At 35.1% G+C, this 19,826-nt stretch overlaps 1 protein-coding gene across 1 annotated transcript in view; it reads right to left on the bottom strand.

Annotated features, from left to right (window-relative positions):
- The window catches only part of LOC121318164 (potassium/sodium hyperpolarization-activated cyclic nucleotide-gated channel 1-like), a 77,882-nt gene that overhangs the window by 29,900 nt on the left and 28,156 nt on the right, over nucleotides 1-19,826 (bottom strand). Inside the window, exons 3-4 of the mRNA XM_041254553.1 lie at nucleotides 19,177-19,338; nucleotides 865-1,083 (exon numbers count right to left, since the gene is read on the bottom strand). Coding sequence (XP_041110487.1) covers nucleotides 865-1,083; nucleotides 19,177-19,338 — 381 coding nt within the window. The remainder of the gene's footprint in view (nucleotides 1-864; nucleotides 1,084-19,176; nucleotides 19,339-19,826) is intronic.

The raw sequence follows: 19,826 nt of genomic DNA, 5'->3' as shown, positions 1-19,826 counted from the left end.
TAAGGAAGAAAGTACCACTATTGTTTATCTACTTAGGGTTATTTAATGTTTCAACAGGTCTGCGAAATGTCTGCAAATTCCTAATTTTTTTCCATAACCTACCCGTGAAAAATATGTAAATTCACTGCGATTTAAGTGGAGCCCTACTTATACTCAATGGAGGCAAAGTATTGTAGGAGAGTGACTTCACCTTGAGTCTCACAACCCACTTGAAGGGTGGTGTTATGCCAGCACAACACACATGGGTTATTGAAAGAAAGATCTACTGCACAGTACATGCAAAACAATGTATTTCATAAAAATACACAACCCCAGCATAAATAACATTTTACAGGTTTCCTTGATTTGGTATCTTGATTTTCTTTTTGTTTTCTGTTTCTAGTTTCGGTTTACATTGTGAATATTTCCAATAAATCATAATTCTCTGGCTGACCACAAGAGCATTGTATCTGTACAATTCCAAAAACTGAAGAAACATCCAAAGGGTGATTTAAAACTTGAAATGCTCATATTAAAGAATTATGATTTGTCTCAGCTAATTTTATTTTTTGTTTACTGCTTAAAAGCATTCAGGGATTGAGGGTCAAGAGGCCTCCTGGTCTTTCTTCCACTTGTACCCTAAATGACTTAATTGAACACAGATATCTTCCTTCCAGGTCTTAATGAGTTCATTAATGGGACAGAAAACCTGGTAGACTCAACACCTTGTAGACCGTATTTGTACACCACTGATGTATATAAATGAATGCAGAGCCTGCAAGTTCTACCAGAAGAAAATTAAACAAGCCCCAAAGTGGATGTCTAGGACCATTAGTGCAGTAGAAACCAAAAAGTAGTGAAAAGCAAAGCTTTGGCAGTTGTTACCTTCTCCTGATACTGTCTTCGTGAAGAGTCCAATGACTGAATGAGTGCTGTGGCATGACCCACGAACATGGCATAGCAGGTGGCTCCCACAATCATGCTCAACATGGTTATCCAGAGGTCGGACATACTGACAGGGGCACGAGCACCGTACCCAATGCAGAGCATGTGGCTCATTGCTTTGAAGAGTGCATATGAATACTGCTTTCCCCAGGAATCGTTCTGCAAGAGAAAAGGGGGGAAATGAAAGTCGACAAGATGTATGGCATTTTCTTCCCCTGTGCACAACTGTGATGGATTACTGGTTTTCGAAAGGACATTCTGCCAGCAAATCATTCATACATGAAAGTAAAGCCATAGTAATTAACATTCACAGTCTTAAACACATTTCCTATAGAAACTTGATGGGTATAAACATTAATGATCATCATTACTCCCATTTGTTTAATATTGCTTTTTTTATTAAGCACAGCCACCTTGTACAGAAGGAACTGACAGAAAAGGCTTGCACCAATTTCAGCAGATTTAAATCAAACAGAAACTGTAGCAAAGACTAATAACAAGCGCACACAATGCATACGTTTCTCAGAATACTGCATTTGCAATGTCTAATCATGGTGATCTATGCTCACATCTGTTCATCATATTACAAAGAGTTATCTATAGTACTGTTTGTTCTGACCACTCAGGCTAAGACTGTTCAAATACAAGGTGACCCTTCTTTTTTCCATTGCCTATGGGAGGCAGGGAAAGTCTAGTCCATAATCTACACCAAAAAAAAATGATATAAATACATTTTTGATGTCGATAGTCTTTTAACTGTACAGTAATAAAAAAAAAAAAAAAAAAGATGTTTTTGCATATGAAGCTTAAGCAGGAAACATAACAAGTACTGCACAAAATGGAGCTACAATTATACCAGATGCAGCACTGATGTGCTATATGAAAAATGTCAGAGCAATTGAGGGCAACGTATAAGATTCATTTTACTTTGCACTGTTTCTAAGCTGTGTCACCAACTGCAAAATATCCATGTGACATACAGTCGACAATATATCAAAGTATGAATGTGCGTTTTTCATTTGAACATATTTAACCCATGTAACTGTATGTTATGTTCCTGTTTTGATAAAATTCACTCATGGATTAAACTGAGCACATGTGCAACATACTTGCGCTCCCCTTTATAATACCAAGAATGTGGAAGAGATTGTAATTCTTGACACTAAAATCCATATTCAGGATAGAAGTAACATTTGTTATAATTTTCTTGGCAGTTTATATATTATCCATTAAAGCGAATGGCAGTATATCCAAACATTTTAATAAATCAATTATGTAACAAGATTAATAAATGTGATTAATAACTTCACTTAGTTCACAGTGAAACATATTAATACCTTCAAATTAGTCACCAAAAAGGGTTAATCATAGGCATCAATTGGATTTTTAAATTCATGTTACCCTATCATTACAAAAGTCAGTATGAAAACGTTTTTATAAAAAAAATAAAATAAATAAATCCATAAGAAAAAAAAAAAAAACAGCGGTAACTATTAATGCAAAAAGTCCCCACATAAGTTTGTTTCAGATGTTCAGCATATCCATGTTGAACATTAGATTTCATTTTTTTAAACTGAAATTTATCAAAAAAATTATTATTATTTATTATTATTATTTATTATTATTATTATTATTATTTATTATTATTATTATTATTATATTATTATTATTATTATTATTATTATTATTAAATACATTAATAATGTAAAAATAATAAAATAATAATACAAATATAATATTACCTGTTTTCTTCATGATATCACCTTTTTTGCAGGCACTACTATAAATCTCATAAAATCTGTGTCACTGTGATGTGGCATGTTACTTATTTGAATCCCCAAGGCAAAATACAAAATCAAACTAAAAAGCAATGAACACTATATAAATGTTGTAAGCAAAACAAAAAATATAGTAATAAGCCAAAAAGTCGTTTGCAATTAACATTAACATTCAACCTGTGGCTATAGTCAAGAAAGATACATTAAAAAACTGTTATCATACCATGATAAATGATAACATATGAAAGGAAAATTAAACTCTCAAATGTTTAGGTTATTATCATAACCATGGCTCCCTGAAATATAAATGTTACCTTTACCATATGGGTGTTTACCTGCTAAAGACCCTGAACCTGAATAGATATAACAAAGCTGCACACAGTGCCTGTGATGCAATCATGCCCGCCCCCGAGGGCATATAAGGACTGCCCACACAGATCACAGCATAATTTTTCCTTCAAGCTTGCTGCAATCACGGGCGCAGTGAAAGTGAAGGGTCACCAGGTTTATGATAACAACCTAACGTTCCCTATGAAGTACCAAATGTAACCATTACTGTATGGGTGAGTGTGCCAGAGCCGTTGCAAGGGCACTATTGCAGAATGAATGAAATGCTACAAGGCTAAGCGTTACCATACAGAACCCCATTAACCAGTAGCTAGGGCTAAAAAAATGTTTATGTTGTAAGGGTCAACCCTGAAGCCGCCCTTAATACTCTAGTTCCAAAGCCAGTGTTTTGTGGATCCATGACATTCAGTCTGTAGAACCTTGTAAAGTTATGGGGAGTAGCCCACACTGCTGCATTGCAAATGTCCTCGACAGATGCACCCTGGAATAAAGCCCATGAAGTTGCCATACCCCTGGTGAAATGGGCAGTGAGCTTTTCTAGAGGTGGGCAAGCTGGCTCGCTCATGGGCAGCCCTGACTGAGACTGTTACCCATTTGGACAGCCTCTGTTTAGACAGGGCTTTACACTTTACATGTGGAAAATGATGCATAGCAGTTCTGGTTTCTAATTAATAATGTCCCTGGCATGTATCTGTGCAAGTCGAATTCACGTTTTCCCAAGTTAGCTGATACTTTGCAAACATTTGGGCAATCGCTGTGCTGACAGAAATAGTAAATACAGAAGGCATGAACATGACATCAGCACAAAACAAGCCAGGTTTACTCACCTTTAAATAATAAAAAGAAAAGAAAATTGACAGAACTGGGAGGTGCAAGCCACCAGAGATGCTCAAAATTCACACTGGACTTGATTGTCACTGGACAAGATTGTCAGTGTTAGGCAGTGTTTTAGCTGATGGACTGCTGTCGCATGAAGTCTCCAATACATATTTTACCTCTCTACAATAAACAGTGGCTGTCCAGGAAAGCACAGTGATCTGACAAACTCATTAACACAGTCATTCTGTGCTCTCTTTTTATTAAAGCGTGTGTAAAAGCTGCATACATGGATTGCTTGTCTCTCAGCTCACTTTATTGTTTTAGTTTAATATGTCGCTTATTTTTTTCTTTTACTGTCAGCGTGAACATGTACCTCAGTGCAGCAGTATTTGCAGCGCTATGCATCCTCTGTCTTATCTGATCCACTTCTGCTATTTTTGCTTTTTGTATACTTCAAAACATTTGTTTTCTTTTGAATATTCATGAATTTTCTCCTCATTCCTCATCTACTAAAAATATGTTATTTTTGTGCAAGTATTTCAATTTAGTTTTTGATCAAGCTAGTAGTTTCTACGCCTAGCAACTGCCACAATAATCAGACTTTGATTGGCCAACATAATCAGGTGATAATGTGTTTGTGACATGACATAGAACCACGTTTGAACGTTATTTGAACCTCTGACATCTAAACATTTGCTGTACCTTAGGATACAGTGTAGGGCTGCTTATTACAATGTCATAGTCAAAATAAAACATCATTTTAATCAAAATATTGTGCATTTCCTAGAAAACAGTACCTGGAAAATATTGAATAATAGATCAAAATCGTGTATAAATCAGTAAAAACTGGCATCCAGTTAAAAAAAGTCCTGTAATTTTTCGGTAAAATTCTAAATAAACCACCAACATGGAACAATACCCATAACAGAGAAAAAAACAGTTTGGCCTGCCTCCAACTTTTCATCCTGTCAACATAACACACCAGTGCCCTGTCAGACTGGATGGAAAGCCTCCAATTCCACATACTGGTTGACATGAAATGCCAAGATAGTTTTCGGCAAAAAAGCCGGATTGGTATGAAGCATAATCCTTGTCCTGGCTTCTGTATAAATTAAGCGGGATGAAAAATCCTGCTGTTGAACCAGGCTTGGAAAGGGCAGATGTGCAGGAGACCCAATGGAAGGGTCTGGGAAGCTGCTGCCATCATGCCCAGAAGTCTCTGGAATGTCACTCCTGAAAGTTGATCTGTACAGTAGTAACACCGACACCCAATACTCCAGGTGGCTCCTTGAAATGGGGCCCTGGGCTAGTGGCAGCACGCTTCTAGGGTGGGCTTGTGCCTTAGCCTGAGGTTTTTTCCTCTGTGCCTGGTGGCAAAACTTGTTAAAGCTCCCGCTGCACACAGCCACTGTCTGGTTATGAAAGCCACCTCTGGTCATACTGATGTTGATAAAGCACCGCTGTTAGATGCCCCCATTACACCAGGGCATAGCTTTAGGTCTGCAGTGGTTGAGATACTGCAGCGCTCTCACCAAGCATGGGAAACCACAAACAACAGGCCGTGTGCAAAAATTATGTGTAATTAGTAATCTAATACAATGTCAACAATTATTGCATTAACCATTAAGGTCTGAGATTGTGTAAACAAAAATCACTTTGTTTTGATGACTACAGGGCCACCGTACTTTGGAGTAAAGGCTTGAAACTCATATTAATGGGTATGGGCGGGACTGATGTTCACTTCCTGATGTTTTTTTTTAAATTATTTTGTCACTGAGAGGGGCATTGGTGTCTAAAGGGCGACGACAGTTTACAGCAGCCCGGCAGAGAAAAAAGCAGAAACAAAACATCACAGGAACTTGTTCAGAGTGAATAAAAAAGGGGGAACATTGTAAATCTGATGTATTTATTTTAGAACATTTATTTTGTTTTGTGTTTTAATATATATGTTTTTACAACATTTATAAATATCAAATGAATGGCTCTAAACATACCATTTCATTAACTAAATGCATCAGGTATGTTTTGTTTCCTTATTACTGATAATAATGGAATAAATAAGTAATATTTTATTTATAAATATTTATTTTGAAAAAATAAATCGAGAGTAGTGTCCATTATTGCTCATAAAGACCCTGAGAATAAATGCGTATAATGTCATTGTAATTACTCAGGTGAAACAATGTCTTGCAATTTTCCCAAACATCAATATTTAAAAAAAAAATAAAAAAAATAAAAATAAAAACTTTCAGGAAGTACCGTAAGGTCCCTCGGGTCGTACAATAACGTGGTTTTATACATGTATCTCTAAGTAGAATACATAATAAAAAATACTTAACTTTTAAAAAAATAAATAAATACTGTGTTGAAAAAAAAAAGCGAAAAGTTTGTATGGTTTCTGAAGTACTTTATAATGTTCCCCGGAGTGTTCTGGAAAAATGGACATCATTTCCAAGATGCTACTGTAAAAACAGATTTTTTGTGAATTTTTATAGGAAGAGAGTCAACTACAGCCAAAAAACACCTGGTCCTGGGGGAACACCCCACTGAAAAATGCTTGATCCTGAAAGGGTTAATATGTATACTGCACAAATAGCGAGTAATATGCAGATAAAAGTAACAAGTACTCATTTGTCTACTGCTCTCCTGTCAGGTTTCATTCCTCTGAAATGAAAAATGGTGCTGTGGTCTGTGCGGGCAGTCCTCATATGTCCTCGGGGGCTGTGTATGTAATTATCTGTAAATAAACTGTTGGTTAATTATTGTTACACTCCACTTTAACAGTCAATAAGTGTGCATAACTGTTCTATTAATTCCCACAAATAACAATACTGTATTATCTTTATTTTTCATACTTGAATGCATATGTATGTGTTTGTAAATCATTTCTGTAAATACTGAAATTTATCTTTTCTTTAACACCTCTGTGGTGTTTTCTTTTCATTTGAAAAGGGATGTAGTAGAGGCTCCCGAGTGACGCATCCAGTAAAGGGGGGTTATGAACGGTGAGCCGAGGATACAGATAATAATTGGGAATACTAAACTGGGGAGAAAACCAGGATAAAAAATTGGAGACTAAGTTAAAAAAAAAAAAGGGATGTAGTATGTGAGGTCATGTGACCATTTGAAACAAAGGGAATATGATTTAAAAGCATTGATTTTGATTTACATAAATTATCCTTTAAATACTGGAATTAAAAATGTGCTTTCATGTAAAAAGAAAATACTTGACAACCCCTAAAATATGAAATGTATTTTAAATAATAATAATAATAATAATAATAATAATAATAATAATAATAATAATAATAATAATAATAAATAATAATAATAATAATAAAATGACCCAACTGAGTCATGTGATGTGGTCAGTGTGGAAAAAAATGCCATATTTACTTAATGTGTGTACAGTTTCATGACTTAAAACTAAAAACCTCTTCTATAGCAAAAACAAATGGCATGGACTGTTGTCTAGAAGGTAAGGCAGTGGTTGTTTTTTGGGGAATAATAAGTCTGTTGCTGTCTAGAGCTTCCCTGAGTACATGTCTTTGCCCACAGACAGTGATCGTTGACACAACCATTAGTACCTATATCCGCATTGCATGGCATATCAGCATCAGCCAGAACCATTAATGCTGTTAAATCCTGTGCAGATGAAGCAATAGGACCCTCTTCATGATGTGTTTATTTGATACAAGGGCAAGCATGACATGGCTGTATATTTCTGAGGTCTTAAAATTGCATATCATTGTTGCTCTAATAAAGTAATCGTAAATTAACAATCCATCACTAGTGATGCATTTAGAAACTAAAAGAAATTTAATAAATTCAATGACAAATGTTTCGACTGGAAGTCTTTTTCAATGTTTTGAAATGTTGGGATGGTTTGGGTAGTGAATCATGCCATTTCAGCATTTAAAACCATCACATCTATTAATCTTTAATAATAACTTTTAAAAAAATCTTAGAAAGGATGCACATGAAAATGAATTTGTGAACAGGAACCGATGCATAAATGTGCAGCCATCAAATTGTTTTTTTTTTTTTTTTTTTTGTTAAATGTTTATTAACACATTGGCATGGATATGACTGCCTGAAGGAAATGTGTATTCTAATAGGTAATCAAAATGCAAAACGAAGAGTATGAGTAGGGGGTCGTTTGGCTTGGCTTGCCATAAACTTAACTGATTTACATTCCCTTTGCAATCATTTAGAGTGCTTCTAAGTTATATTTCTTCAACCATCTACTCCACATATATAATTAGAAATAGGTGAGGCCAGCAGAATTGCTTTAGTATCTGCTCCTGTCTCTGCCTCATTTACTGTAAACTGCATTACATTCTCAGAAAAACATATGTGGAACAGTAAGGCTTTTAAAAAAATAAAAAATCTAATTTGCAATAAATAACCAACAATAAATCAGTCACCTGTAAAAATAGAAGAAAAAATAAAAAAAACACAGTTCAGTGTATTAATGCTTAATTGTGATTTCAACATAACCCATATGGAATGAAAAAATATATTTTTCTATATTTTTATGAATGGGAAACATGTTAAATAGATGAATAATATATTTATAACCTTACCATGTGTTTTCAACATCTAAAATAAATATATGGCTCACAGATTAAATTGTATTTAAAATATATTCCAAAAGCACCAGATATTTTTTATGTATTTTAAACATTACTAATTAATTATATTTAACGGACAGTAAATCTATAATTAAACAATATAAAATTGTGATTTGCAAACACTTACAATACATTTAAAGAGCGTTGTTTGTGCCTTACATTTTGTTATACATTTTAAAACAGTATTATGGATGCTGTTTAAATATATATAAAAAATATATATTTAGCAACAAATTGGTGTAAATTTTTGGAACTGAATTAAAAATACAGTTTCCCTGAAACATATAATGATGCTAATATTGTGATGTTGACCACCAACATTGTTTAAGGAGGCTGTATAGTCAGTGGTTAAAGAAACACCCTTGTAATCAGAAGGTCCAGGGTTCAAGTCCCAGCTCAGCCATCGACTCATTGTGTGACACACTTAGCAAGTTAATTAACTCCTTGTGCTCTGCCTTTTAGAAGAGACATCATTGTAAGTAACATGTGCAACTAACACATAGTTTGCCTAGTCTCATATGTTGTAAAACAACTTTGTGATGGTGGTCCCCATATGAAAGGTACTTTATAAAAAATTTAAATAAATATATACCAATGTTCAGTTATTGAACTAGAACCAGAGATAACTGGCCTTCCTGTAGGGTTCTGATGTACAGGTTTAATTAGAAGTTTTATTAAATTAATTGTTCAAAATTAATTTCAGACACCAATTTTATAAGTGTGTGGGGTTTCTTAATTATGAACATAGTTGTCTATTGCCTCTAATCTGTAATTATCCAAAGCTTGAATTTACTATGGCACCGCCCTAATGTGTGGTTAATTATAACCAGCCATTATGCTCTAAAAGCTGTCTAAGAGCTTTCGAATTTCCTGTGGACTTGAAATTATTTTGACCTGACATCATTTTATTGTACTAGTTATCAATGTCTCTCTCAAATAATTTTAGAAGAGAGTTGATAAATTAGGTAGAAATAAAGTGTGGTGTCTACATCCAGTTGGGTCAACCTTTTAATTTCTGTGTTACAAACTTTTTTCAATTGTATGTGAAACATTAGATACAAGTGCAGTGGGGAAAAATATATTTTTAATGTGTAAATTCAAAGGGAATTCCAAATGTGGCAATTGTGCTGTGTGTGGCAATACTGTCAACTCTGATTCATTTTGTCATCCCCATAGTGGAAAACGGAATCAAATAAAACAATTTATTAATTGCAATACAACGTTTGTTGTATATATGCTAGTGTGTCCATGTGGAAAGTCATACATGGTTACGACAAAAAGAACATTAAAACAGAGAACTAAAGAACATAAAGCTGTCATTAGAACAAAAAATATGGATTACGCTATGCTGAGACATTACATACAAGCTGGACACAGCTCTCCGTCTACATTCGATTCTTGGGGATAGAGAAGGATAATTGTCCAAAGCGAGGTGGTGATCACTTAAACATACTTCTGCAACGAGAATCCTTTTGGATTTATACATTAAACACTTTGTATCCTTCTGGTTTGAATAATGAATTGGATTACAGCCCTTTCCTATAGTAGAGTTAATTCTTGTATGTATTTTAGCACTTTAGAATTTTAGTGGTTTAATTATGAAATTGTATTGATGACAAGGAGCTGTTAATTTGTGATTAATTACGGATAATTTACAAATATATATGCAATAATTAAGTTAAAGTGATTGTTGCAGTTTGAAAAACAGTTTTCGAGTCGTTAATTGGAACTAATATATAACTCCTGAGTGAATTTGATGTGCCATCCTGATGAAGGCACATTTGTGCCGAAACCTGTAGATCGCTGTCTTTAATAAAAAAAAAAAAATCTAATAAGTAATATAGTGCTATATATATATTATATAAACTTTGTTTGTATATAATATTTGTGGATATATATATATTATATATATATATATATATATTAATATATATATTATATATATTCGTATATATATATATATATATATATATATAGCAGCATTTTTGTTTTCAGCAGCATTTTTGTTTTCAGGAGCATAAAGGGTTAATGAAAAACTATAAAAAACTACAAAAACTACAAAAATAATAAAACTACAAAATAAAGGTGCTGCACTCGACAACGTCTTCCCAACCATCACTACCCGCATGGCCCGGGTCTCCGTCCTACGCTACAGTGTTCCCTCCACTTATTCACGTTTTGGGGTCTGCCCAAGGATTCCCCGATTTCTACAATCTTTCTTTAAATTTATTTTGTTTGTTTTTTGTTTTCCCAGCAGTGATCGGCGACAGCAGAGCTTCCGCCAGCTGGCTCGTTTCATCTTAGAGGGGCAGATAGTGGGAACCCCAGAGCATCATTATATCGGTGCAGCAATCCCCCAAAGCTCGCTGCTCAGCAACTCAGAGAGAGGGAAAGCCCACACACCCTCTTTCCCGCCTCTCCGTGTCAATGCCGTGACTGACAGACGGATATTATAGGGCTGCTGCCCTCTTCCTGCAGCAATATGAATGTGCCTGTTACACAAGCATTGTCTTCTTTTCCATCCATTTTACTTTCTCAGACAGTTATTTTTCCAGTGCCATTAGTGTTTCATCATCTCCATAGAAAGAAGAGTGAGGATTCATGTGCAGAAATGACAAATGTTTCTAGGAATTTTATGCAGTTTCCCTCCAAACGTATTTATCAACAAAGCTGGTTGGACAACTTTCACTTGTAACAAAGGAATACAGGTTGGAATAAGGCTGTCGAGTGTGTTCTGAATGGAAATGTAGATTTAGATATTACATTGGAATTCTTACCAGTATAAAGTGGTAAAATTTGATTCCACAAAGCTTTTGAATCATTTGAGTTTAATTAGTCAGTATATAGAGGGGAACAGGAGCACTGATAACATTTCAGCAGGCATGAGATTTATGTCCAGGCTCAGGACCATGTGAATTGCTTTTAATGAAGCGTGCACACTGCAACTGGATGACGCTCATCCTATTTAGAAGGGCCATTATCAGAGAGGCACAGATTGGATAAGGGGCACATGCCACAATCGATAGGCTTCTTTGACTTAAGCACCTGTTCCTTGCTGAGTTAAAGCGACAGGACAGTATATACTACACTTGATAAAACCATGCTTTTGAGAAATCCAGGCATATGTGACATAGCTTACAGAAACCGACATTACAGAACCCTGACCTTAAGGAGAGACTTTGAATATTTTCTTTAATTCTCTTATATATCTTAAGATTATATATATATATATATATATATATATATATATATATATATATATATATATATATATACACACACACACTTTAGCCCTTCACATTAAAATCTCATCCTCAATTCAGAATACAATGCTTAGAGTACTAATTTAGAATACCCCACATGTATTAGTTAATCCAATTAGAATATGTTCAATTACTAACTACACTGCACTGTATAATACACAAAACAACACTATACTATTTTGAGGTGTTCATGGGTTTGCATTATGCCTAGAGAGTCCGTTTTTATTAATTTCATTTTTCAGTGGTTATTTTTAACTATTGCTGATTTTTATGAAAATATTTTTTATGAAAAACCTTTTATACACTGAATGAAATTATTGTTTTCAGTTACTTTCCAAAATGCTTGGATGTTTTTTTTTTTCTTTTTGTCAAAAAAGGGTAAAATCAATGTGAACTAAGTAACCATTCCCAGTGTTTTTCTGGTGTTTATTGGCTACACAACGATTTTCTTTTGGCTCAAGTGAATGTATTGAAAATATATTTGTTAAATAAAACACAACAGTGCAGCAATGATGGGAAAGCATTATCTGTCAATCTATGTATTATTTTTTTTTTTCTGGGACTGATAAGGTATACTGCAGATGTGTATTTTAACTTGCACCTGTCTAACTAAAATGGCACCTGCAAACAAAAAAACGTGCCTTACTCAACATTCACAGAAACATCAATACAAGGGAGTGGATAGGAAGTGCATTCTCAAAGGATTTACCAATAATTGAACTCCAGTGTCCAGGGAGACATTACCAAGGCTTCATATAACCTAGACAACACCGGATATTAAGAAGGAGTGCTGTAAATAATTATGTACTGTATAACTTTTTCAAATACAATTCTACATTTTGGCAGATTAGCTAATACGTATTACTCATTGGGGTGAGTACAGTGCAAAGCTAAACTGAGATGGTAACTAAATCCATCATAGTTTTACAGAAGTTATTAATACTGTTCTGATTCAGGTAGCTGCTGGTGAATATGTCTGTACATGTTGTTCTCATAGTTACCATTAACATGGGATTACAGTGATGTAAAGACAATGTTCCCCTGTGAGGGTATTGTTTGCACTTGTACCATGAGTCCTTTTTGTCTAATTTCTGAGAACAACTGGTCTCCTCAAACAACCAGCTTTAAAATCATGCTGCATCTGTAATATACTTATTCTTCAGCAACACAGCAACAGCCTTGTTGCATAATGATTATGGGTCCTGGTGGCACTTAGTAATTGCAATGCATGTCCATGTGCTACTGAAATTAAATTAGTTCTATGAAAACAATAAAATAAATAAGGAGACATGCAAATTACAGTAAACAAGAACAATATCAGTTCTAACCTTTGCTTTTGCTAAAGAAAATATTGCAGGAATTGGATTTGTTTGTTAAGACTTGCCTTAATAATCACACAAGTGTTGCTATTGCAATTTGAAAATGATGTACATTTCTTATTTCATAGCAGTAATATATGAGTCATATTTCACCCAATGACCCTGTTCAGTAGAGTCCCTAGTATTCATTTATTTGCTTTGAAAATACATCATGAAAACAGAAAACAAATTATTAATATAAGGTTTCCATTCTGTGTTACATACTGGGTTGCAAGACCATGTGTATAGCATCAAGAGTTTCTTCTTTGTATCAGGTCTTTCTAAGCATTTTAACATTTGACCCATAGCTCAAACATAATAACATGAAAATATTAACTGAAAAATATATTCCATCCCATCTTGAAAAAAGCATCAGCTACAAAAGCTCACAATCCAGATGTAACAAATCATTTTGCAACACCTTTTATACTTCTCAAGGAATGTTGTTCAAATAAATAAATAAATAAATAAAAATCTTCTTCAACTGTATTGGGCTTTCAGTTCTACGAATTCACAGCTCAAGTACTTTTTTATATTTACTGCCATTAGCCTCTAGCCTTCTTGTTAAGAAACAAAAAATCAACAGAAACAGGAACCTACACTCCCTATTACTTTACAATAAAAAGACAGCTTGTGCATATATAGCACTAAAGATTACAGCAAAGCTTTCTTAAAACTGGGTTACGACCTTATTATAAAATGAGCATGGGCATCTTGCATGTAAAACAAATCTGCAGACTTCCTATTCTACTTAATTTTAATACTTCAGTTAATACTCCTGAGCTACATGTCCTCACTTAAACCTTTAAGCATTATGTTGCTGCATGTGTGTGCACCACCATCCTGCAGTGATGTTTTTATATCTTTCCAGTCACGACCAGGCAATAACTCACAGCCCCGGGGAGCTGGTGTGTGTCTCAGCCTCTGCACTGCATACAGCAATCATTTTCTGTGTGCCCTTGAATGACTTTCCTTTGTGCAGGGGTACATGTTCATGTTTTCTTTTTCTTTTTTTTATAAAAAAGAAAACTCATCAAACATGTCTCTGATGGAACAAAACAAATGTATTATAGTAAAAACATTCTTGTCAGCATATCTGTGTCCTATTTTATTTCCCTTCCATATATTCAGAACGTTTGTAACATTATTTGTTTTGATGGCAGTTGTCCATTCACCAGAGATATTAATCTATGCACATCTTTGTATCCCATAGGTATAGGGGTAGGAAACTCATTTGTCTTTCTCCTTCCTAGTTTTTTATTTTTATTTGCAGCAATTACAGACACAAGCATATGGCACTGTGGCAGGGCAGAAGCCTGTCTTGTAAATAGTGTGTATATGGGTAAATAAAGATTGGGTATTTTGAATATAAGTTTGGCAGGGATGGGGTTAATTCCAGAACCCATGGGTGAAGTGTGGCCATTCCCTAATAAGAGAATCGAGTGTGCAATTGGGAATGGTCACACGTATAGAAGGAAGCTAAATCCCTTGTTTGGTGGAGACATTTGGAAGGAGTGGAATCCAAAAGTCCATTGAAGGTATTGCTCAGCCTGGACGAGCAGAAGCATTCATTGGAAGTGTGTGTATTTTTGAGTTTGAACCTTTTAATTTAGCCCTTGTACCTTGTTTATTTTGTTCCTGTGTTTTTGCTTGTTTGCGTGACAAAACAAGTGCACAACAGTAGTTTAACTGCAGCTTCCTGACACTGAGTCTCCTTCCTGACATTATCCTGCTACTGGCACACACAGTGTATATAGATACATCACTGACTTGTAGAATGTGAAATATATTTGTATTTTTTTTCAAAGGCTGTTATGCAATTCTATCTAGAAAATGAAGCGTTACAACTGAATGCTGAATCACTTTTCAGAGAAATACACACCAGATTTGTTGTCATATGAGTTTGTACTGTGTTTGTACTGAGGCTGTCTCTTGCACTTCATATTGTGACAGACTTGTTTTGTGCAGATCTTTGTTGTCTGTGAATAAGGTCCGCCACTGACTAACACAGATTGGTCTAGCAGTTTTTTTTTTTTTTTTTGGCTGATTCACTTGACATCTGAGCTGAACAACAATAAAACCACAATATTACATTTTTCTAACAGCCAAATTAACAAAAACTTTGGACACTTTAAGATAGTTGAACAGTACATATATATATATATATATATATATATATATATATATATAGTAATAACATATATAGAGTAATATATAATATATATATATATATATATATATATTTACCGTTGTATAGGTATAACAGGCAGTGCGAAGTGCCATTACGGAGTTTGTCCTGTCCACTGTCGGTGAGATTAAAATCTTTAAAACCACAGATGCTGCCAGGACCCGGATCTCACTGTTTGGCTGCAGCTGATGGTGTGTGTGTGAGGTGTGGTGTGTGTGTGTGTGTGTGTGGTGTGTGTGTGTGTGTGTGTGTGTGTGTGTGTGTGTGTGTGTGTGTGTCCAGCCTCTATGTTTGTTTTTGGAGATATTCTTCCTGTATTTACAGTGTGTGTGTGTTTTTTTAATTTTTATTATAAAACTAGAGACATTTTATGCCCCATTTCTTATTTTCAAACAGCAATAAATGAGCCTGGAAATATAATAAAATAAAATATCATGTTTTCACAGGTGGAAATCTGTTATTTGCTTTTCATGGGTGATAAGAGAATCTTGTCTTTCCTAATATAGGACAGCTTATCAGATATTGCACTATTATGCAGATTCATTATTTTTCTATCTTCATTTTACAAAAACTGTTCAAGCCTCCCTTGTTTCCCATTTTTGTTTCTTCTGTGTTTAACAGAAAACTTAATCTATTTTTTCTTGTTTCGTTCTTTGTCACGTCATGTCCTACATGGCTTTCCTACCTTCCCTGTCAATCTTGTTTTCTCCTACAGACACTCAATCAGGCAATTACTGTATACACAATTGGACCACTAGACCTCTCTGGTTTCTGACATGCTTAAATTTGTAGCTAGTATTTCATCAGTGATTTGCTGAATTAACCATGAAGTACAGAATGCATCATAAAGCAGCACTTTTGTCAGTGCCTCAGATTATCAAAATTTATATAAACATATTTACACACACACAATACACACACACACCCTTGACACACAGTGTTGTGTCAGTGCCTCAGTCTCATGCATTTAATTGAACTTTTTTTCCACATTTTGTTGTGGTGGAAAAAAAGTTTTCATTGAGAAGGGCACTTCTGGTACCATATGTCACCTTTTTGCTTGCCACAGAGGCTCTCACGGGTTCTTCTCCCTTCTAAATCACGACCCAACACACAGGATTCTACTGAAACAGCGCTCACGCGCACTTTTAATAAACACAAAATGAAATAAACACAAAACAAACACCTAGCTCCTATTTGGAGCACTCACTAAACAAACAGGAACCTAACTATCACGCAGGACGGCTAAACCGTTTACCTGCCACAAACATTCAAAAACACACCCTCACACAATACCTCAATACGACTGCTCACTCACACAGTCGGGCTCTTCTCTCAGCAGCAGCCTGGAACAGACTGGCTGCCTCTCTTAAATACCCTGCACCTGGCTCTAATTTACAATTACCACCAGGTGCAGGGGATTACTAAACAATAAAACAATTACCCAATTAAACCCCATAACACCCAAATGTGCATTCTCACAAGGTTTTTAGCAGGGAAGGATTTTAACCCCCTCCCTGCTATCTCACATATATATATATATATATATATATATATATATATATATATATATATATATATATATATATATATATATATATATTAAAAATACAAAACTGAAAGATCATAATTGGATAAGTCTACACCCCCCTGAGTTAATACTTGGTGGAAGCACCTTTGGCAGCAATTACAGCTGTGAGTCTGTTGGGTTAGATCTCTACCAACTTTGCACACCTAGATTTAGCAGTACCATTCTTATTTACAAAACTGTTCAAGCTCTGTCAAGTTCCTTGGGGAGCGCTGATGGACAACAATCTTCAAGTCATGCCACAAATATTTGATTGGATTTAGGTCGGGGCTCTGACTAAGCCACTCAAGGACATTTACTTTTTTGTTTCTTAGCCGCTCCAGTGTAGCTTTGGCTGTATGCTTTTGGTCGTTGTGATGCTGAAAGGTGAACTTCCGTCCCAGTTTCAACTTTCTTGCAGAGGGAAGCAGGTTTTCCTCAAGGACCTCTGTACTTTGCTCCATTCATTTTCCCTTCTATTCTGACAAGTGCCCCAGTCCCTGCCGATGAGAAACATCCCGATAACATGATGCTGCCACCACCATGCTTCACAGTATGGATGGTGTACTTTGGGTTAGGCGCCAAACATACCGTTTTACATTTTGGCCAAAAAGTTCCATTTCAGTTTTGTCAGACCACAAAACTTTTTGCCACTTGGCTACAGAATCTCCTGAGTGTTTTTTTGCATACTTCAAACAGGATTCAAGGTGGGCTTTCTTGAGTAATGGCTTCCTTCTTGCCATCCTGTCATATAGGCCAGATTTGTGGAGTGCTTGGGATATTGTTGTCACATGCACACTTTGACCAGTCTTGGCCATAAAAGCCTGGAGCGCTTGTAAATTTGCCATAGCCGCTTCGTAGCCTCTCTGATCAGTCTCCTTCTTGCTCGGTCATCCAGTTTGGAGGAACGGTCTGATCTAGGCAGGATCTTCGTGGTGTCATACACCTTCCACTTCTTAATAATCATCTTGACCGTGCTCCAAGGGATATTCAAGGCCTTTGATATTTTTTTATACCTATCCCCTGATCTGTGCCTTTCAACAACTTTGTCCCGGAGTTCTTTTATAAGCACCTTGGTGCTCATGGTTGAGTCAGAACTGCTGAATTTATCCTGAAATCATGTGACTCACTACAATTTAACACAGGTGGAGGCCACTTGGTGTGTTATTTTGAAGGCAATTGGTTACACTTGAGCTAATTTAGGATTGCTATTACAACCAAGCTATTTCAGTTTTTATTTTTGATTAATTTTCTACAAATTTCTAAAATATTTTTTTCTCTTGGAAATCATGGGGTAGGATGTGTAGCTAAATGAAACTATTTTAATGTATTTTAATTCCAGGCTGTAAGGCAACAAAAGGCGAAAATTTTGAAATGGGGGTGTAGACTTTCTATAGGCGCTGTGTGTGTGTGTGTGTGTGTGTGTGTGTGTGTGTGTGTGTGTGTGTGTGTATATATATATATATATATATATATATATATATATATATAGAATTTAGTTTTTCTGTATAATGCACACACAAAGTACACATAGAATACTTATTACTATTTGCCACATCCCTATAATATTATTTTCTGGTTTAATTGAATTTAATAATTGAAATACACCCTTCCTTTAAATTCAAATGATTCAAACAAATTGCATACCTGGTCATGTGTTTGTTTTTTTTTGTTTTTTTTAATTCTCTTTGAAAACAGCATACAGTATTTATCATACATTAGACAGTGGTCTGTAATCTTAAGGTCTAGAATTGTTTTGCTTGCTCATACCACTGGTTCATACCAGTTTAGATCACAGAAACAGGGTGACATCAGATATAAAATTAATGGAACACTGTATTCTTTATTACGATTAAAATAACCTAAACAACTTGTAGAACCACCTTGAAACATCATCACACTGACATCTGAGGCCATCATGTAAATGTAGTCCGTGTCCCAGAAAAGGTCACATATATGTGCATAGTATCACCCAGAATATTTTAGTAAAAGTTAAGTTGGTTTGCAATTGCATTTAAACATTACATTTATAGTGACTAATTACTTGAGACTCACAGAGCATACAGAAAACTGAACAAAATCTAAGTTTATGGCGTTGCCAAAGCTATACTTAATGCTATGCTATTCCCTATCCTGATTGAACTTACTTTGCATAACCGATTCTAGACCAGGCTTTAGTCAGAATTAAATAACTTACCCACAAAAATTCTTCGCATCTATAAAAACAACACACAACAATAAAATATGACTGTAAAGATTGAAAGAAAAAAAGAACACAATGTAAATTTAACAATACTTACAACCATACCGTTTAGCGACACCCAGCAATCTGGAGGAAAATCCTGGAGTAGTGGCACTAGGAACTGAAGACAGCCATCCCAGTGGCAAAGAAGGAGCATCATACTAATGAGATTAAATATTCTTACCACAGCACTTGCCAGGTCATAGGTCATATGGAAGATCTGAAAAGAGAGTAGAAAAGAATATATTACACTGTTGCAAAAAATAAAACATATTAAGCATATATTTCCTGTGTAAAAGCTCAAAACATATGCCTTTTTAAAATGATTTAATATAAGGTATGAAAAAACACCTAACTTGATTTAAAAGCACTGTACTGAAAAATATATCTACATATAAAGTTTTCAATGTATTTAGGTATTTCAAAAGAATATGTTCCACAGTCTTAAACATGTTCTTCTAGTTTTTTAAGAATAAACGTCATACATATAAGCCGGTGGCCAAGTGCCCACCCCTGTGTATATTTTGTGTTATGTGTTGTGTTTTAACGTTGGTGTATAGTCATCGGTACACGGGACATAAACGGGTCTCTGTAACACGAGTGTTTAAAATGTATATTTGTATATAGGCACAAGGATTGCACAACACTTTACATGCAAGTAAAATGTAATATGTGAGCACGGGGAATTGCACTTTATTAATTCACGTG

The sequence above is a fragment of the Polyodon spathula genome, chromosome 1 (assembly GCF_017654505.1).
Source record: "Polyodon spathula isolate WHYD16114869_AA chromosome 1, ASM1765450v1, whole genome shotgun sequence".
In the NCBI taxonomy this organism is placed as follows: Eukaryota; Metazoa; Chordata; class Actinopteri; order Acipenseriformes; family Polyodontidae; genus Polyodon; species Polyodon spathula.
Note: the sequence above shows the minus strand (reverse complement) of the source record. Positions and strands in the feature narration are given on the sequence as shown.